Here is a 19,482-nt window from a genome sequence, read left to right on the forward strand (position 1 = left end):
AGTGGATGGTGCCTGACCTTCTGTGCTCTTCCAGCACCACACTGATCTAAACTCTGGTCTCCTCATACCGCCAGCATCTGGGGGTGGGGCCCCTGCCGGCCATCACCTTGCGACTATCCAATGGTAGGGAGCACCGGCACCTGGCGCGCCGTTGTCTCGGTAACTATCCTGATTGACAGCTCTTCAGCGCCTTGTGATTGGATAACTGTGCTGGGGCTACCGGCTCAGTGGTTTGGCGCGCAAACGGTCGTGGCGGCGCAGGCGCAGGGATAGGCACAAAGGCGGCGGTAGTGGTGGAGGAAGAAGCCGAGCTCCTGGACTGAGACCGTCAGGTTCCCTGACCGCCCCCTTCCTCCCTCCCCATTTCCCCGTGAGCTGCAGGCATGACCGACAAAGAAGGTAATCGACAGCTTGGCTGGGCGGCGTCGCGCAGCACCAGCCTCCATCTTGATTCAGCCCTGTCCACATTAGCGGCCGACATGTTGCGGAATCATGATTGTGGGCCCGGGCCCTCCCGGGGGTCTCGGGCCCAGGGCTTCCCGCCGCCTTGGGCCTCGCGCTGCCGTTCCTCTCTCAGTCGGCGTTTTTCTGGGCCGCAGGGATTCCCGCCGCTGTCTGTGAAGGAGCTGGTTGTGGGCGCTGGAGCTGGTGGCTCAGGCCCGGCCCGGCCCGGCTCCGGCTCCGGCTCCGGCTCCTTGCCGCCCTGTCCCGGTGTGCGGCCCGAGGCTTCCAGCGGAGTGTCGCTGCGATCAGAGCGCGGTTTCTGGAGATGGAAAGCTGATGAAGTGAGCGGAGGGTGAATTCCTTGTTCCAGTTGATTGTGGACTATGAAAGCGCCTTCTGTTCGCTTGTTGACTGCATTGGCGATGACACATTTCTAATTTTTAAAGCTCGTGTGTGAAAATCTTATTTGTACAATAGCGACCCCTTGGGAACGACGACTTCTATCAGCAATGCAACAGATTTTGTCTTTGATATGAATTTCACTTTTGGAAGATTTGCCCTCGTTGACGTTTGGAAATGGGCACAGATTTGCCTTCTGCCTACCGTGCCCAATATGTCAATGATCCACTGTCTCGTGCCACCAGCCTATTTAATCAATGTACAGTTCAGAATTTCATAAATGAATTTAAAACTGTTTAGCCCATTTGCTAGAATAGTATTTGAATGTTTTTCCTGTTGTATTTAGAGTTCTGAAGTTTAACTGCAAGTAGCCGTCTTGCTCACTTTTTTTATTTTGAATTTGTATTGTGCTTTATTACAAAAGTGATTATACAAAGTCGTTTGTACAAAATGATTACAGAATGACTTGTATGTTTAGAAATAAACTAGTCCCCTTCTGCAAATCTGTGTTTTCCTTCTCAGTTAGGAGAGTGGGATGTTGCTGCCAGTATCCCTCTGTTCAAACTATCAGTAGGTGCACTTGATAAATGTAGAAAGGAACACTTGTCAGCCAGTTTTCTTGTTTCATCATCCCAGATGATTTAGCATTTAAAAAAGAACTCTCCTTGTCTCCACTGTCATGTCTAAAATTAAAATGACTGAGCACGGATTGTGGTCTTGAGTGACAGTCAAATTCTTGTGCTCCAGCTCTGTACATTGGGCCTTAGCAACACTATATTTTAAGGGGATATGAGAAAAGAATTAATTACAATGTAAATATATAATGTATGCAAGGTACTCTGTCCTGCATTTTATGTAAATTTGTCTCCCTGTAAACTGCATGTACTATTTTCAGACTGTTCAGATTATTTTTCTTTAATTTTGCACCTCTAGCATCAGATGCCCATTATGATGTTACACCTGTGACGTCACACACCCACTGTTCTTCATTACTGACGGCCGCCTCACCTGTGCAGTCCACTCATCTCGACACGACGCCAGCCATTTGTCATGAATGGAAACGAGGAAAAAAAAGTACCTTGTATATATTATACAAAATAACGGATGGTCAGGAGATGAATTAGAGACGTGCATGGGAAACACCATTAAATTTTGGCCTTGGGTATTCACTAGTGGCTGTAACACAAAGTTCTCACATTAATCCCCAATTCAACCAAAGCCCAAATACACATCTGTAATTCACCTCATGCCATTGATTATTTGTTCTAATGTAAAACGTGACAACTGTTCAACAAATGTACTTTAATGCTTTTCAGTGTGTAAATTGTACTGTTATACATCTCCCCTTAAAATTAAGTGTTTTGTAAGTTTGTCACATGGCCCTTTCCAATTTAACTTGTAGTAAGTGATTCATGAATAAGGGTGAGGATGATAGTTTATAGATATGCTATGTGCAGAAATTCTGTGGGTTACAGGCATGTAGTACTGTATCAATGTGAGATTAATGAAGTAAATGGATTTTAATGAGAATTTGTGTAGGTGGTTTCTCTAAGCCTGATCACTTTACTGGGTCTTGGAGGTAGCATAAAGATAATGGCCCCTGCATATCATTTTCTTTGTACTCTGCTTCCTGCTAGAGAAGTGCTTTGATTGTTGAGACTACCTAGTCATTTATTCCTTGTAAAAACTATGCATGAAATGTATTTTTTCTTATTGTTCCCTTTCCTGCGCCAAAACTACGTTGTGCCTTGGCATGCTGTTACCAAATGCCCTTGCTTACATCTGTCATGAAAAGCCTGGTTAAAAGTTTACGTTCAGTCTTTAAGTCAGTATTCACCCATATCATCTTTCTTCATACTTGACTATCTTTATGACAGTGCAGTTGGTTCTGAAAGGCATCTTTCTCTAATATTATCAGAAATATTTGAGGTTTTGAGAACAGCTTATAACTGGCCATGGTGTTGTAAATAAACAAATGTAAAAGCATGTCAATATTTTAACAAGTTTGTGGGTTCAGCTACATACTACATAATTTTGACTGACACACTGACACTGTGTTGTGGTATTATGTGAAGGGAGTCCTGCATTGTAATGACTGTATTGTTAAATAAACAATTCGACTCTAACCCAGTTAGATCTCTCAGGAAATCTGATCTTGTGGTGCTCAGAAGAAATTGGAAATTTGTTGAAACCTTTTTGCTCCCAGTTTGTTTTTTGTTGTTTTGTAGACTGATGTTATCTTTGTCACTGACTTTGTGCAGTGACCTCAGGAGTTCTTATCTGTTTTGAAATATTCAATTGGTAGAAGTGCTGAGTCTCCAATACAGTTCCACTGGAGTCGCCATTAGTCAATTCTGCCAATTGGAATAAATATCTGCTATGCCTACTTCATTGGGAGAAAGTGAGGTCTGTGGATGCTACAGATCAGAGTCAAAAAGTGTGGTGCTGGAAAAGCACAGCAGGTCAAGCAGCATCCGAGGCGCAGGAGAATTGACATTTCGGGCATAAACCCTTCATCAGGAACGTTCTGATGAAGGGCTTATATCCGAAATGTCGGTTCTCCTGCTCCTCGGATGCTGTCTGACATGCTGTGCTTTTCCAGTCCAATACTTTTTGACTTTGCCTATTTTACATATACTTTAGCAATTTCATACTCCTTTCAATAGGTCCTCTCCATTTCTAAGTGCTTAATTTTTAAATCTTCTAAGTGAAATCTTTATTGACAACCTTCTGAAAGTTCTCGCAGGTTTTTTATCTACCATATAAGTTACCTTTACAAAGCATTCGATTGTTAGCCATGACAAGCAGTTGCATATCCATTTGCTCCAAGTTTTTTCCTTTGGTGACCGCACCTTCTCTTTAGTCTTTCCCCTGTTGCCTTGCCCAAGGTAAAATGCAAATCAGGATTTGCATCTTAAGTTCTATCGAAGCTGCATTCTAAATTATTTGATCAATGAGCCTTTTTGAATAAACGTAGTTTAATAATGACTGGAGGTTTATTGTTAGCTTGCATTTTGTAATAATAGGTATGCACGGTAGTACTGAGTAGAAACTTTGGTGATTGCTTCAAAAGAAAAATGCTAGCAGCTGGTAGGAAATAAATGTTTGCCCAGTGGTGCAGTAGGAATAACTTGAATCAATGCACTTCTGTATGCTGTTAATGACAAGTTGTGCATTTGCAGCAGCCTTTGATGATGCCGTGGAAGAGCGTGTTATTAACGAAGAATACAAGATCTGGAAGAAAAATACTCCCTTTTTGTATGACCTGGTTATGACGCATGCTCTGGAATGGCCAAGCCTGACTGCACAGTGGTTGCCTGATGTTTCTAGGTATGAACGTTTGAAGGATAAGTGATGTGAATGTCAGTATTATTTGGTAAATGAAGATGTCTATGCTGCATATGCATTTAGATTCCACTTTGGGGTAAAAGGCTATGTCATCGAAGGTACCTCGTGTTCTTGTAACTTCTGACTTTTAAATAGCTTGAAGTAGAAGAGTTTTACCCCATCTCGGTCACCTATCTGCAGTGTTCTTTGTGTTTTTGTCTCCATTCCATTTATTATTAACTTATCTGGTTTCCTCGTTGAAACACATTGATGCTGTTTGTTCTGCCATCTGTGAGAATACATTCCTCTGATTTTTCTATTTTCTTTGTCTTGACTTTGTAAATGTGACCACTTGTACTTAACTTTTTGTCAAATACAAAATTTAGCTTCAACCCAGTTATTCCAAATCCATCAGATCAAACACTTCTATGAATTCCTTTTGTAATCTTTATTTTGAGGTAAAAACACAGACTGCTTAAATTTTCCATCTGTTGTGTCCTTCAGTTCTGCAATCTAAATAATTTGCATAGTCCTTCTGTGTCTTCTCCAATAATTCTTTCCCATCAGACAAACGGCAATGTAGACTACATGAAGAATTCCACATGTTTCTTTAGGATTGAATACAATTTTGTTATTATCTCTGAATTTATAGAGTATTCTTTGCTATGCATCTTGATATTCTGTTTTGCTTTCTTTTAATAGAATAGGTACAATAGAAATAGCAGGAGTAGGCTATGTGACTTCTTGAACCTGCTTTGCTATGCAATAAGGTCAATTCTCATGTGATCCTGGCTGCATTTTCATTTTCTTGCCTGTTTTCCATAATGTTTGACTGCGCTATAAATCAAAAATCTGTCTGGACCTATAGTTAATTTGGTAGTGGAAATTTAATTCATTTGCCTGTTCAGCAGCCTATAATGTGCAGCAATATGAAGGGTCTTCCTGAAGTCCAGTTAAATAACATGTACAATATTGTTGATCTGCGTACTATGCCTGTTATCAAAACTAAGTCCATATTTCCAGCCTTTGCAATATTGCAATTACGTGCTTAAAATTTTGTCTTTTGGATTTATGATCTCTTTTCCTGAGGTTGGCTAGTTGGGAACAGTAATAATACCCACATCTCACCTAGAAAGAGCAAAATTTGGTATGTAAACTTTTGCTTTGCCTGTCACATATGCTTCAAAGTGCTATCACACTGGAAAATCCTTGCTTGATATTGTCTCATGCAGCTTTTATTTCATATTAACATTACTGACCAAGTGGAGCCCTGCATTCTTAGTGCAATATTGCTGTTTCATATTAACATCACTATATGCCTGGATGTTCCCAGGTTGTGTTTGAGAGCTGGGTGTTTAGTAAAGCGGGGAGCAGGATATTTTTGAGCTTCAAGCATTTTCGCATAAATGATTTTTGCGTAACATCAGGTTTTCCAGGAAGCATTTCATCTTTAAAGAAAGACTTTCTGTCCTTGAACCAGACCTGTTTTCCAGCATCAGCTCTTAGATTGACTGCAGTCAATTTTTGATGTTTTCAGGATGTTCTGTTCTGAACGCTGAATAAGATTTGCATCAGGTTGCAACTGCTTGCAATGTCCTATTAATATTGTTTTTGCAGGCAAAAATGTATGACTGAATAATTTAGTAACACCATATTTAATCTGCAGACCTGAGGGAAAGGACTACAGTGTTCACAGGCTGGTGCTGGGAACCCACACATCTGATGAGCAAAACCATTTGGTCATCGCCAGTGTTCAACTGCCAAATGATGATGCGCAGTTTGATGCTTCACATTACGATAGTGAGAAAGGAGGTAAGAGGTTTTTTAAACCCCTTTTATGCGTATGGTGTTGTGACCTATATAGATAGTTGAGCAAAATAGCATGGCAGTGGCTTTAAATTTATGGTTCACTGAGGTGAGCATATGTTAAAGTGCAGCTGACTTAAAGCATCCAGTTTTTCTTACTGTGGTGTCGAAAACGTTATTTAAGAGCTTTTAAACCTTTCTCTAGAAGTCCTATAGTTGCCAAATGTTTTTTGACGGGTGGTACCTTTTTGGCATATGACACTTTGGAGACTGAGTAGATAAAGTAATTAGAAAGTGAACAGTCTCATTGGAACTGTCGCATTCCATGACATTTAATTTTTAAAAATACTGCCATGTTTGTTGAGTCACTGTGTGTTGACAAACGTGAGGTTATTATGTGTGTTGCATAATTTTACAACCTATCTTTATCACAGAGACCTGTCAATTCACTGTGGCAGGTCTAAGTGTGAATAAAGTCTTTGAAGTGGTTCTGTGAATACAAATGCTCGTTTTTATGAGGTGTTAAAAACGTGAATGGAATTCTTTTTGTCTAGCGAACGAGTTCTTAATGCTTTTTTAATATTCTAAAATATTATCTGCAGCAGACACTTTAAACTTTATTTCATCTTGGATTGAGTCTGAGGCTGTGATGGAAGTTAGGTGATTCATGTGGAGGGTAATGAAACAACATGTCGTGCGTGGAGACACGAGTCTGAAGAAGGGCTATAAAAGGGTGCTGGGGTTCATGTACAGGAGTATGTGACAAGAGTAGGAAGACGATTAAGTCCTGAAAGCAGATCTTGAAGGATGTAGGAAAGAAATTTAAAAAGCAGAACAACCAGATCTACAATGTCAGGATTACTCCCAGTGCCATGTGCTAGTGGGCAATAAAATCAGGAACATTGATTGAACACTTGGCTGGCCATCAGATTTGAGGCATTGGAACCAGTGGTAGGGCAGGTGGGAGCTGTATAAGCTGGATGAGTTTCAACTTGACATGCCTGCGACTGATTCTAGCAGGGAGATTTGCCAGTGCTGCCATTAGAAGGAAGTAAATTTGGTAATTGATGGTAGAAAACTTGTTTGGGAGAATAGAAGGCAGGAAAAACAAACCTGGGCATAAAGGCAGTCTACCTAAAGGGGCACAGCATTTGCAAGTAGTAGATAATCTAAAAGTACAAATGGGTGTAGTCTAATTGCTATTACAGAAACATGGCTGTATGACAACCAGGACTAGGATCTGAACAGCTGAACATAATACATATTGACTGATTTGGATGTGGGGACCATATGTAATAATTCCAAAGTTGCAAATGATACAAAGCTATGTAGGAATGTTAGTTGTAAGGAAGATGTAAAATAATTTAAGCAGGATTTGGAAACTTACTCACTTGGTGAGAACATCACAGATGCACAATTATGTGGGAAAATTGAGTTAGTGTACGCATGTCAGCTGGTATTCGTAGAAAACATTGTAAGACTAGGATTACTCAATATTGTAGAGGCATCTGCTATGTGCTTTTAGGACGTTTGGGTGATAATAAGGAACAACTTGCAAACAGCATTGCTCTGCTAACTTGAACCCATCAGACCCTTGCCCATGCCTCACTGTTTAAAGGTACTTTTGAAATGTTTGTAGTCTTAGCATACAAATATTGTTGAAATTCCTGAAGAGGTAGTATGATTTGTAAAAACTGTTTTTGTGTAAGTGCATTGAACCAAAGGGCCTGTTTTCATGCTGTACATTACTGACTCCATGACTCCTCATTAATTGAGTTAAGATATTCAAAGTTGAAAATAAATATAAGGTGACATTTGCCTTTGATTTACTGCCAGCTTAATTTATTAGATTGCCACTGGGTTGTTTAGTGAACCATGAAACATATTTCTGCTTGTTGCTTCTATTACAGAATTTGGTGGATTTGGTTCTGTTAGTGGAAAGATAGAGATTGAAATAAAAATAAACCACGAAGGGGAAGTAAATCGTGCTCGTTACATGCCTCAGAATCCTTGCATTATTGCTACTAAGACTCCCTCCAGTGATGTGTTGGTCTTTGATTATACGAAACATCCTTCCAAACCAGGTAAGCAGGTTGAATTGGGAGATCAGGACATGGTATTATTAATCAACTTGATTTTCTTGTCTTTCTGTTTAAATTTTGGAAACTTTGTTTTGCCAGTACCATCCTTGGGAGAATAGAAGGCAGGAAAAACAAACCTGGGCATAAAGGCAGTCTACCTAAAGGGGCACAGCATTTGCAAGTAGTAGATAATCTAAAAGTACAAATGGGTGTAGTCTAATTGCTATTACAGAAACATGGCTGTATGACAACCAGGACTAGGATCTGAACAATTACCTTAATCTCTAGAATAATATCATTTCATCCATGAAGCAGCAGTTGCTTCTTGATTGATGGTGTTCTCCAAATTTTTACAAGCTGAACTGGTAAGGTAACCCTTGACAGTCCTAACTGCCCCGTATCCTATCCCTTGTAAAGAGCCAAATGAATAATCTTAAAATATAAAATAATTGACTCAGAACACTTTTGCAAAATAAAATACAATCTTAAAAAATAAATCATTGACTATACACAGTATTTTCTAGACAGTCGTTTATGGCATAGGAAGAAGGTCATTTAGCCACTCATCCATGGCTTGCACCCCAAAGATAATTCTGGTCTCTCCATTCTGCTCCATTCCCATAACTCTGCTAGTTCATTTATTTCAAGTGTCTCTCCAGTTTCTTTTCAAATCATTGTTTATAGTACAGCACAGTACAGGCCCACGATGCTGTGCTGAGCATTTATCTTGATCTAAGATCAACTTAAGCTATACATCCCTCAATTTACTGTTGTTCATGTACCTGCCTAGCAGTTGCTTAAATGTCCCTAATGGCTCTGTCTATGACTCTACTACCACCACTGTCCGTGCATTCCACGCACCCACCACTGCTTGCACTTCTCATGGGTAGTGTGTACCAGGTCATTAATGCTTACTGCATTTAAAAGAAAAAGATTTCTTCTGTTTTCACTCCTCTTCCTTCTTTAATTTTAAATCTGTGTTCCGTGGTTGATAGTTCCACAATCAGCTGCAATAGTTTTTCTTTGTCTATCTTGATCTAAGATTTGTCATAATCTTGTAAGCTAAAGTTTTAAACTCTGTTTTTGCTTGAAAAGACTGGACATGCTAGAGGTACTCATCTGGTCTGTTCTGCCAAGGTCACCTCTTGTCTTGTGCTGTCTCCTGGTCCACTCTTGAATGTTTTAAAAACTCTCCTTTTAGCTTTTCAACTTCTGGTCTCTGAGGCTGAAGATGGATACAGAAAAAGGAGAAACTGTGTCTCCCCTCTGCACTAATGTTTCCACTCTGCACCAGAGCTCCAGTTTCTGACTAGGAATAGGTTTCTAATTTTTGAACCGAATAACTGGAACATTCTTACAGGCTCCTTTTCAATTTGTATCTACCATATCTAAGATCTAAATTTCAGGCTTAGCCTTTTGACTGAACAATTTCTTTATCCAGAAGGAAATTAAATAATTTCCTTTGAAGTAAAATAAATTCACATTTTGTTTTTGCAGAACAGCTCCCATTTTAATTTCACAACGTTTACTTGAATGGCTTTTCCATGTGTGAGCACTCACCTGTGAATCATTGTCTCTTCCACTGGTGTGCTGAAATCTTGTTTGCATTTGCCCTTGCAGCTGTTACAAAATCTTCTGGCCCCTTAGCCCATTTTGATCTTTTCACTGAGAATTCTTTGTGAGGCATTGGCTATCTCGATTTCTCTGCGCCCCCGCCATCCACACTAACTGCTTCTCTTTTGACCTTGCTGCAATCCGTTCACTCAGGGCTCACCTTGATGTTTTTTTAAAATGCACCACCTTGCTCTCATGATTACATTTCTGTCTGCGGTCATCTATAATGTTCTGACATAACTCAACTCAAGAACAGCAGCCCATTTTTATAATTTGGCACTTTACAGCCTCAACACTTTTACGTTCAACTTGGAGCCAAGTTCATGATCTTATCAGTCAAAGCATTTAATACATTAGCCAAGGAGGTTATAATGTAACTGTGTATAACATTATTTAGGCCACATCTGGAGTATTGTGTGCATTTCTGGTTGCTACACTAAGGAAGAATGTAATTGCGCTGGACAGTGGCGCGGAGAAGTTTCACCAGGATGCTGTCTAAGTTGGAACGATTCATCTATGAAGAGACTAGACTGTCGTTTTCCTTGGAGAAGGCTGAGGGGGAAGAATCTGATTGAGGTGTACAAAGTTCTGAGGGGCATATGCAGAGTAGATCGAATCCTTTTCACTTGGTGGATGGGTGAATAGCCAGATGGCACAGTTGGAAGGAGCAGGATTCCCTAGAGGAGAATTGAGGAATTATTTTTAACACCTTGTGGGTTGTGAGTATTTGAATTTCCCAGCCTAAAAGGGTGGTAGAAGTGGAAACCCTCAGACGTTTAAGAACTATTTGAATGAACACTTGACAACATACATATTACAAGGCTATGGGTCAAGTATTAGAAAATATGATGTTTGGATATGATAGACTCTTCTGCCTATCTTAAAATAAATTCTGACCAGTTCAGCTCTTAGTGAGTTTTGAGGAGATTTGTAGCTCAGATTGAGGTTCTGGATGTAGGTTTGCTTGCTGAGCTGAAAAGCTTCATTTCCAGAAGTTTTGTCACCCTACTAGGTGATATCTTCAGTGGACCTCAGGGTGAAGCACTATTGATAATTCCTGCTTTCTATTTTTATGTTTGGGTTTCTTTGGGTTGGTGATATCATTTCCTGTGGTGATGTCATTTACTGTTCTTTTTCTCAGGGGGTGATTAGATTCCCGACAGGGTGGAAACAGTCCCTTCGGCCCAACCAGTCCACACCGAACCTCTGAACAGTAACCCACCCAGACCCATTTCCCTCTGACTAATGTACTCACCCAGACTCATTTCCCTCTGCCTAATGCACCTAACACTATGGGCAATTTAGTATGGCCAGTTCACCTGACCTGCACATCTTTGGACCACTGGGAGGAAACCGGACCACCTGGAGGAAACCCACGCAGTTACGGGGAGAATGTGCAAACTCCATACAGACAGTCACCCAAGGCTGGAATCTAACCTGGGACCCTGGTGCTGTGAGGCAGCAGTGCTAACCACTGAGCCACCGTGCCGTGGGGCGGTAGATAGAGTCCAAGTCAATGTGTTTGTTGAGAGTTCTGTTTGGAATACCATACTTATAGGAATTCTCATGCGTGTCTCTGTTTGGCTTGTCCTAGAATGGATGTGTTGTCCCAATCAAAGTGGTGTCCTTCCTCGTCTGTATGTAAGGATACTAATGAGAGAGGGTCATGTTGTTTACTAGCTAGTTTTCTGCCTGTTTGTCCAGTATAGTCTTTGTTACAGTTCTTGCATGGTAATTTGTAAATGACATTAGTTTTGCTTGTTGTCTGTATAGGATCTTTTCAAGTTCATTAGGTGCTGTTTTAGTGTGTTGGTGGGTTTGTGGGCTACCATGATGCCAAGGGGTCTGAATAGTCTGGCTGTCATTTCCAAGATGTCTTTGATGTAGGGGAGAGTGGTTAGGGTTTCTGGACACATTTTGTCTGCTTGTTTGGGTTTGTTGCTGAGAAATCTGCGGACTGTGCTCATTGGGTACCCGTTCTTTTTGAATACACTGGATTTGGATGTAATACAGAAGTCATCACCCCAACTTAAACCTTGAATGTTTCCAAATAATGACAATAATTGAAACTAATTACAAATTCAACTTTGCTCTACTCCCTGTTAACATCTTAAACTATTTAAAATTAATTGGTGGTGAAGATTTCAACAAGCCTGTTAATTGTCAGCCTGTTGACTTATCCACGAAATGTGGTATGTTTTGTAAAATATTGCATGATTTATTTATTTTGGCATAAAGTGGAAAAATGATTACTTTACTACAACTACACAGATCCCTCTGGTGAGTGCAGTCCAGATCTTCGGTTACGTGGGCACCAGAAAGAAGGCTATGGGCTCTCATGGAATCCGAATCTAAGTGGCCATTTACTTAGTGCTTCAGATGATCATGTGAGCATTGTCTTGTCACTTTTGTATTGTGGATTATAGAAAGCAAAATGTATCTTGAGTGCGAAGGTCAGTATTGTTACCTACTTAAAGGATGGCCATTTTATATTTGTTCTAAAAGCAAAGTATTTTTTATTATAAAAAGCCAATCTGAATACTGGTTAGTAGATATGCATTTCAACAGTCATGTTTTAGTTGGTTGGATTTTGGACTCCATTATTTTATTTAGCTATAAATGTAGTCTTTCTTGAAAGTGGTATTTCTGTTTTGTTTGGGAAAATAAAACCTCAAAATTGCATGCACACTTATTCTGAATAAATATATCCTTTATTTAAAAAAAAGAGCAGACTGCAATTCAAGCAAGGTATTTCAGATATTTCTATGTTTTAAAGGTGTATGATTTCTGAATGAAATTCCTGCTTATGTAAGTTAGTTAGTTTACTTTTTGGCTAGTTTTTTAAGGTTAATGTGCTGCAAGCAAATAAAATGTTGATGTAAAGTTACTGATGAAATAAGTTCGCATGTCAGGTGAGTAGAAATCAATACCGACCCAAATATAAGTTAACATCGCATTATAAACCTGATCTGTAACTGTTTTTGTTCTCCCCCAGACTATCTGCTTATGGGATATTAGTGCTGTACCTAAAGAAGGAAAGATAGTTGATGCAAAAACTATCTTTACTGGTCATACAGCAGTGGTAGAAGATGTGTCATGGCACTTGCTGCATGAGTCGCTGTTTGGTTCAGTGGCAGATGATCAGAAACTAATGATGTAAGTTGATGAATTTTTCTCTCCCATTCATAGGGTCAGTGTGGATTTGTTGGGCTGAAAGGTCTGTTCCACATTGTAGGGATTCTATAGTTTTTAAAAAGTCTTTCAAGGTAGCAAAAAGCAAAATGGTGCAAATCTGAGATGAAAGCAACAAATGCTCAGAATAGTCAGTCAGGTAAACCAGCCTCCACAGGAGAGGAGGGTAAGGTTAACTGTTCAGGTTTGTAAATGACTTAAGTGAAATGGGGAGGGAGGTGGTAGAGATGAGTGCAGCTAGGAGATACCTAAAACAATTGAATAGAATTTGAATCTGCCTGAGTAGAGTTGAAAATCTAGCGTCTAATCACTCAAAGTTGTCAAATGATGAATAATTGGGGAAAAGTATGAGGTTGTTCATTTCCGAAGGGAGAACAAAAGCACAGTATAATTTAAATGGAGAGAAAACTACAGAAAGCTACAACACCGATTCGGCGACACGTGAATGCATCCATGTGCTAGCTTTGAGATTCGATGGATAATAAGGAAGACTAATGGAATATTGGCCCTTATTTCACGTGGGTTGGAGTATAATAGAGATGTACAGCATGGAAACAGACCCTTCGGTCCAACCCTTCCATGCTGACCAGATATCAAAACCCTAGTCACACCTGTCAGCACCCAGTCCATATCCCTCCAATTCATATACCCATCCAAATGCCTTGTAAATGTTGCAATTGTACCAGCCTCCACCAATTCCTCTGGCAGTTCATTCCATACATGTACCGCCCTCTGTGTGGAAAACCTTGCCCCTTAGGTCTCTTTTATGTATTTCCCCTCTCACCCTAAACCTATGCCCTCTAGTTTCGGACTCCTCAACCCCAGGGAAAAGATTTTTGTCTATTTATCCTATCCATGCCCTTCAATAGTTTTGTAAACCTCTATAAGGTCACCCCTCCGCCCCTGACGCTCCAAGGAAAACAGCCCTAGCTTCTTCAACCTCTCCCTATAACTCAAATCCTCCAACCCTGGCAACATACTTGTAAATCTTTTCTGAACCCTTTCAAGTTTCACAACATCTTTCCGATAGGAAGGAGACCAGAATTGCACACAGTATTCCAACAGTGACCTAACCAATGTCCTGTACAGCTGCAACATGACCTCCCAAATCCTGTACTCAATACTCTGACCATTAAAGGAAAGCATACCAAACGCATTCTTCACTATTCTATCTACCTGTGACTCCACTTTCAAGGAGCTATGAACCTGCACTCCAAGGTCTCTTTGTTCAGCAACACTCCCTAGGACGTTACCATTAAGTGTATTAGTCTTGCTAAGATTTGCTTTCCCAAAATGCAGCACCTCTCATTTATCTGAATCTGCCACTTCTCAGCGCATAGGTCCATCTGGTCAAGATCCTGTTGTAATCTGAGGTAACCCTCTTCGCTGTCCACTACATCTCCACTTTTGGTGTCATCTGCAAACTTCCTAACTGTACCTCTTATGCTCGCATCCAAATCATTTATGTAAATGACAAAAAATAGTGAACCCAGCACCAATCCTTGTGGCACTCCACTGGTCACAGGCCTCCAGTCCGAAAAACAACCCTCCACCACCACCCTCTGTCTTCTTTTTTTTTGAGCCAGTTCAGTATCCACATGGCTAGTTCTCCTTGTATTCCATGAGATCTAACCTTGCTAACCAGTCTCCCATGGGGAACCGTGTCGAATGCCTTACTGTAGTCCATATAGATCATATCTACCGGTCTGCCCTCATCAATCCTTTTTGTTACTTCTTCAAAAAACTCAATCAAGTTTTTGAGACATGATTTCCCCACGCACAAAGCCAAGTTGACTATCCCTAATCAGTCCTTGCCTTTCCAAATACATGTACATCCTGTCTCTCAGGATTCCCTCCAACAACTTGCCCACCACCGGCGTCAGGCTCACTGGTCTTTAGTTCTCTGGCTTGTCCTTACCACCTTTCTTAATCTGTGGCACCACGTTTGCCAACCTCCAGTCTTTTGGCACCTCACCTGTGACTATCGATGATACAGATATCTCAGCAAGAGGCCCAGCAATTGCTGCTCTAGCTTCCCACAAAGTTCTAGGGTACACCTGATCAGGTCCTAGTGATTTATCCACCTTTTATGCGTTTCAAGACATCCACTCTTCATCCTCTGTAATCTGGACATTTTTCAAGATGTCATCATCTATTTCCCTACAGTCTATATCTTCCATATCCTTTTCCACAGTAAATACTGATGCAAAATACTCTTTTCCCCCATTTTCTGCAGCTCCACGCAAAGGCTGTCTTGCTGATCTTTGAGGGGCCCTATTCTCTCCCTAGTTACCCTTTTGTCCTTAATGTATTTGTAAAAACCCTTTGGATTCTCCTTAATTCTATTTGCCAAAGCTATCTCGTCCCCTTTTTGCCCTCCTGAATTCCCTCTTAAGGATACTCTAGTGCCTTTATACTCTTCTAAGGATTCACTCGATCTATCCTGTCTATACCTAACATACGCTTCCCTCTTTTTCTCAACCAAAATCTCAATTTCTTTAGTCGTCCTGCATTCCCTATAACTACCAGCCTTTCCTTTCACCCTGACAGGAATATACTTTCTCTGGATTCTCGTTATCTCATTTCTGAAGGCTTCCCATTTTCCAGCCGCCCCTTTACCTGCAAACATCTGCCCCCAATCAGCTTTTGAAAGCTCTTGCCTAATACTGTCAAAATTGGCCTTTCTCCAATTTAGAACTTCAACTTTTAGATCTGTTCTACCCTTTTCCATCATTATTTTAAAACTAATGGAATTATGGTCACTGGCCCCAATGTGTTCCCCCACTGACACCTCAGTTACCTGTCCTGCTGTATTTCTCAAGAGTAGGTCAAGTTTTGCACCTTCTCTAGTATGTACATCCACTTACTGAGTCAGAAAATTTTCTTGTACTCACTTTACAAATTCCATCTACACCCATAACACTATGGCAGTCCCAGTCTATGTTAAAATCCCCTACCACAACCTCCCTATTACTCTTACAGATAGCTGAGATCTCCTTACAAGTTTGTTTCTCAATTTCCCTCTGACTATTGGGGGCGGGGGGGGTCTATAATACAATCCCAATAAGGTGATCATCCCTTATTTCTCAGTTCCACCCAAATAACTTCCCTAGATGTATTCCTGGGAATATCTTCCCTCAGCACAGCTGTAATGCTATCCCTTATCGAAAACGCCACACCCCCTCCTCTTTTGCCTCCCTCTCTATGCTTCCTGTAGCATTTGTATCCTGGAACATTCAGCTGCCAGTCCTGCCCACCCCGAGCCATGCTTCTGTAATTGCTATGATATCCCAGTCCCATGTTCCTAACCATGCCCTGAGTTCGTCTGCCTTTTCTGTTGGGCATCTTGCATTGAAATAAATGCAGTTTTAATTTATTTGTCCTACCTTGTCCCTGCCTGCCCTGACTGTTGGTTTGATTTGTTCCTGTTCTCACCTGTACCAGTCTCGGACTGATCTCTTTCCTCGCTATCTCTCTGGGTCCTGCCCCCCCCCACCTTCCTAGTTTAAATCCTCCTTGCAGCTCTAGCAAATCTCCCTGTCCGTATATTAGTCCCCTTCCAATTTAGATGCAATCCGTCCTCCTTGTACAGGTCACTTCTACCCCAAAAGAGATTCCAATGATCCAAAAATGTGAATCCTTCTCCCATACACCAGCTCTTCAGCCATGCATTCATCTGCTCTATTCTCCTATTCCTGCCCTCACTAGCTCGTAGCACCAGGAGTAGTCCAGATATTACTACCCTTGAGGACCTCCTTTTTAAATTCCTGCCTAACTCTGTAATCTCCCTTCAGAATCTTAACCTTTTCCCTTCCTATATCATTGGTTCCTATGTGTACCTCTTGCTGGCCCCTTTCCCCCTTGAGAACATTCTGCACCCTCTCTGAGACATTCTTGATCCTGGCAACAGGGAAGCAACACACCATTCTGACTTTTTGCTGCTGGCCACAGAAATGTCTGTCTGTACCTTGGACTAGAAAGTCCCCTAACACAATTTGATCTCTGAGAAAGAACCTGACGAACCCCTCGTTGCATTAGAGCCAATCTCGACACCAAAAACTTGGCTGTTCATGCTACATTCCTCTGGGAATCCATCACCCTCTACATTTTCCATAACAGCATACTTGTTTGAAGTGGGGATAGCCACAGAAAACTCCTGCACTAGGTGCCTACCTCTCTACTTTTCCTGGAGTTAGCCCATCTATGTGACTGTATCTGCGACTTTTCCCCCTTCCTGTAACTGCTATCCATCACATACTGTTGCTCTTGCAAATTCCTCATTGCCTCTAACTGTCTCTCCAACCGCTCCATTTGATCTGATAAGATTCGCAACCAACAGCATTTATTGCAGATATAATCTGCAGTAACCGTTAAACTCTCTTTAAACTCCCACATCTGACAAGGAGTGCATATCAATCTATTCAAGGCCATTTTTACTCCTTCAAAATCTACAGACCCAGAAAATAATACCATCTTATTCCTCTAGAAAACACTGTTCCAGATTAAGTCAATAGTTATGGCTAAAATTCTAAGTTTAATCAAGAGACATATCTCAAAAAACATATAATCAAGAAAGAACCCTCACATTTAAAACAATTCACATGTCTGATTCTGTGCTGTGAAATTCGCCCAAACAGTTCCTCCAAGATCTGTTGTAAATGCCACTGTTGGTTAACTTTCCCAGACACCGTCTGATGCTCAGTGATACATGAATTCAACAGCAAAGGCAGTAACTGTGCAAGTTCATTGTGGTGTCAGTCAGGCTCTTCCCCCCCCCGCGCTCGCTCTCTTCCCCCCGCGCTTCTAACCTGCCATCCTTATGACCTGTCCTACCTGCCAATCTTTCTTCCCACCCATCCGGTCCACCCTCCTCTCCGACCAATCACCTTTTACCTAATGTACTGTTAGCTACCGTCTCCCAAGCCCCACCCTCTCTCCCATTTATCTCTCCACCCCAGAGGATTCCTGATGAAGGGCTTTTATCTGAATCGTCGATTCTCCGGCTCCTCGGACGCTGCCTGACCTGCTGTGCTTTTCCAGCACCACTCTAATCTTGACTTTATTACCAACATAAGTCCCATTTTCCTGCACACTCGTCCCATGACTTTGTATGTTAAATGATACTTCAAGTGCCCATCCAAGTATTCTTTAAAGATTGAGGTTTACCTTTGCAACTACCCTCTCACACACTTTCATTTAAAAAATTGTGCCCCCTTTTTTGACCCTTCAATCAAGGGCAACAGCAACTTGTCCATGCCCCTCATGATCATTTGTACCTCTATCAGGTCCCTCCTCAACCGCCTCCGCTTGATAGAAACGACCCAAGCTTATTCAGTCTCTCTTCATAACTGAAATACTCCATCGCATGCAACACCGAGGTGAATTGCCTTTTCCCCCCCCCCCCCTCCCCACCCAGTGCAATCACATCCTTCCTATGTGTTGACCAGAGTTGCATGCAGTACTCCAGCTGTGGCCTAACTTGAACAATTCTGACCTGCCCTCCTTACTTTTATTATCTATGCTGACACTGTTAAAGGCAAGAATCATATAGCAGCTTTAACAACCCTATTAACTTTTTTTTGCAACCTTCTAGGACCTGTGAACGTGCACCCTACGATCCCTCTGTTACTCTGAGCTTCATCATTTAGTTATTTGTTGAGTATTCCTCACTTCCTCTTTCAACGTGCATCATCTCACATAAGGGGGGCAGCTGGTCAGTGGATGGGTGGAGACAGAGCTCCGAGAAGGTCAGACAGGCCAACGTAGGAATTGTTGATAGTAAGTCAGGGGAGAAGAAAAGCTGATAATGGGGACAGTGAGTAGATGAAAATGGACTTGCTGTGCTGAAAGCAGTTTGTCCTGACCGGGTGTCAAGGTGGGTAAAGGACATTTAAGGAGGTGTTCATGCCCTCAAACTGCAGCTGACTCAAGACAGAAATGTGGCCAGGGAACTTGGTGATGCATTGAAGTGGCGGGCTGACCACATCACATACTTTTTGTGCATAAAAATGATAATGTTTTCATTTGGCCATTTGAAAAACAGAAAGAATACCCACCAATCACCTGTCTATTTTCCTGCAATGATACTTTGGTGATTTCTAAAAAAAACAAATTAAATGTAGTCTTCAGCTCCTGTTTTTTTCTTCTCAGGCAGGTCTGTTCTCTTTTCGAAGCTGCTTACTCGTGCTGCCATGTTGCTTGAGAAGCTGTTGACTTTGTGTGCTCTCCTGCTCTGTATGAAACTGTTGCACTGTTTTATGAGCTCCGGCTCCTCTTCTCTTGCTTAGTGCGCTTCAAAGTGATGCAGCCTCACAAAGATACTGATTCACTGAAGGCACTTCCCAGACCCCTTAACTTCTCATGTTACCTTCAATTCATGCGCACCTATTCCTAGCTGTCTCTCTTGCTGTGCCTTTAGAATTGATTGAGAACTTGTCTGCTTGAAATTGTATCATCCCTCACACCACTTCACAATTTTTATTCATTCATGCATTAATTTCTCTTACCTCTTAGCTGCTCAGTCTACAGACTATCTACATCCTGTTGACATCTGTCACTATCCTCATCTTTAAACTTTGAAATGTGGTTCTGCACAGCCAAATACAATTCATTAATTTGG

The 19,482-nt window shown here is 41.3% G+C and overlaps 1 protein-coding gene across 5 annotated transcripts in view; it reads left to right on the forward strand.

Moving 5' to 3' along the window:
* The first annotated feature begins 221 nt into the window (after positions 1-221).
* The window catches only part of LOC140453342 (histone-binding protein RBBP4), a 59,985-nt gene continuing 40,724 nt past the window's right edge, over positions 222-19,482 (forward strand). Inside the window, exons 1-7 of one of the 5 annotated variants that reach the window (XM_072547888.1) lie at positions 222-399; positions 1,777-1,917; positions 4,026-4,173; positions 5,837-5,982; positions 7,887-8,060; positions 11,943-12,058; positions 12,667-12,827. In XM_072547888.1, the coding sequence (XP_072403989.1) occupies positions 384-399; positions 1,777-1,917; positions 4,026-4,173; positions 5,837-5,982; positions 7,887-8,060; positions 11,943-12,058; positions 12,667-12,827 (902 nt within the window). In that variant the 5' untranslated portion in view covers positions 222-383. The remainder of the gene's footprint in view (positions 400-1,776; positions 1,918-4,025; positions 4,174-5,836; positions 5,983-7,886; positions 8,061-11,942; positions 12,059-12,666; positions 12,828-19,482) is intronic. The other 4 variants (XM_072547889.1, XM_072547892.1, XM_072547890.1 and 1 more) reach the window with 4 other exon arrangements.

The sequence above is a fragment of the Chiloscyllium punctatum genome, chromosome 27 (genome assembly GCF_047496795.1).
Source record: "Chiloscyllium punctatum isolate Juve2018m chromosome 27, sChiPun1.3, whole genome shotgun sequence".
Taxonomy (NCBI): domain Eukaryota; kingdom Metazoa; phylum Chordata; class Chondrichthyes; order Orectolobiformes; family Hemiscylliidae; genus Chiloscyllium; species Chiloscyllium punctatum.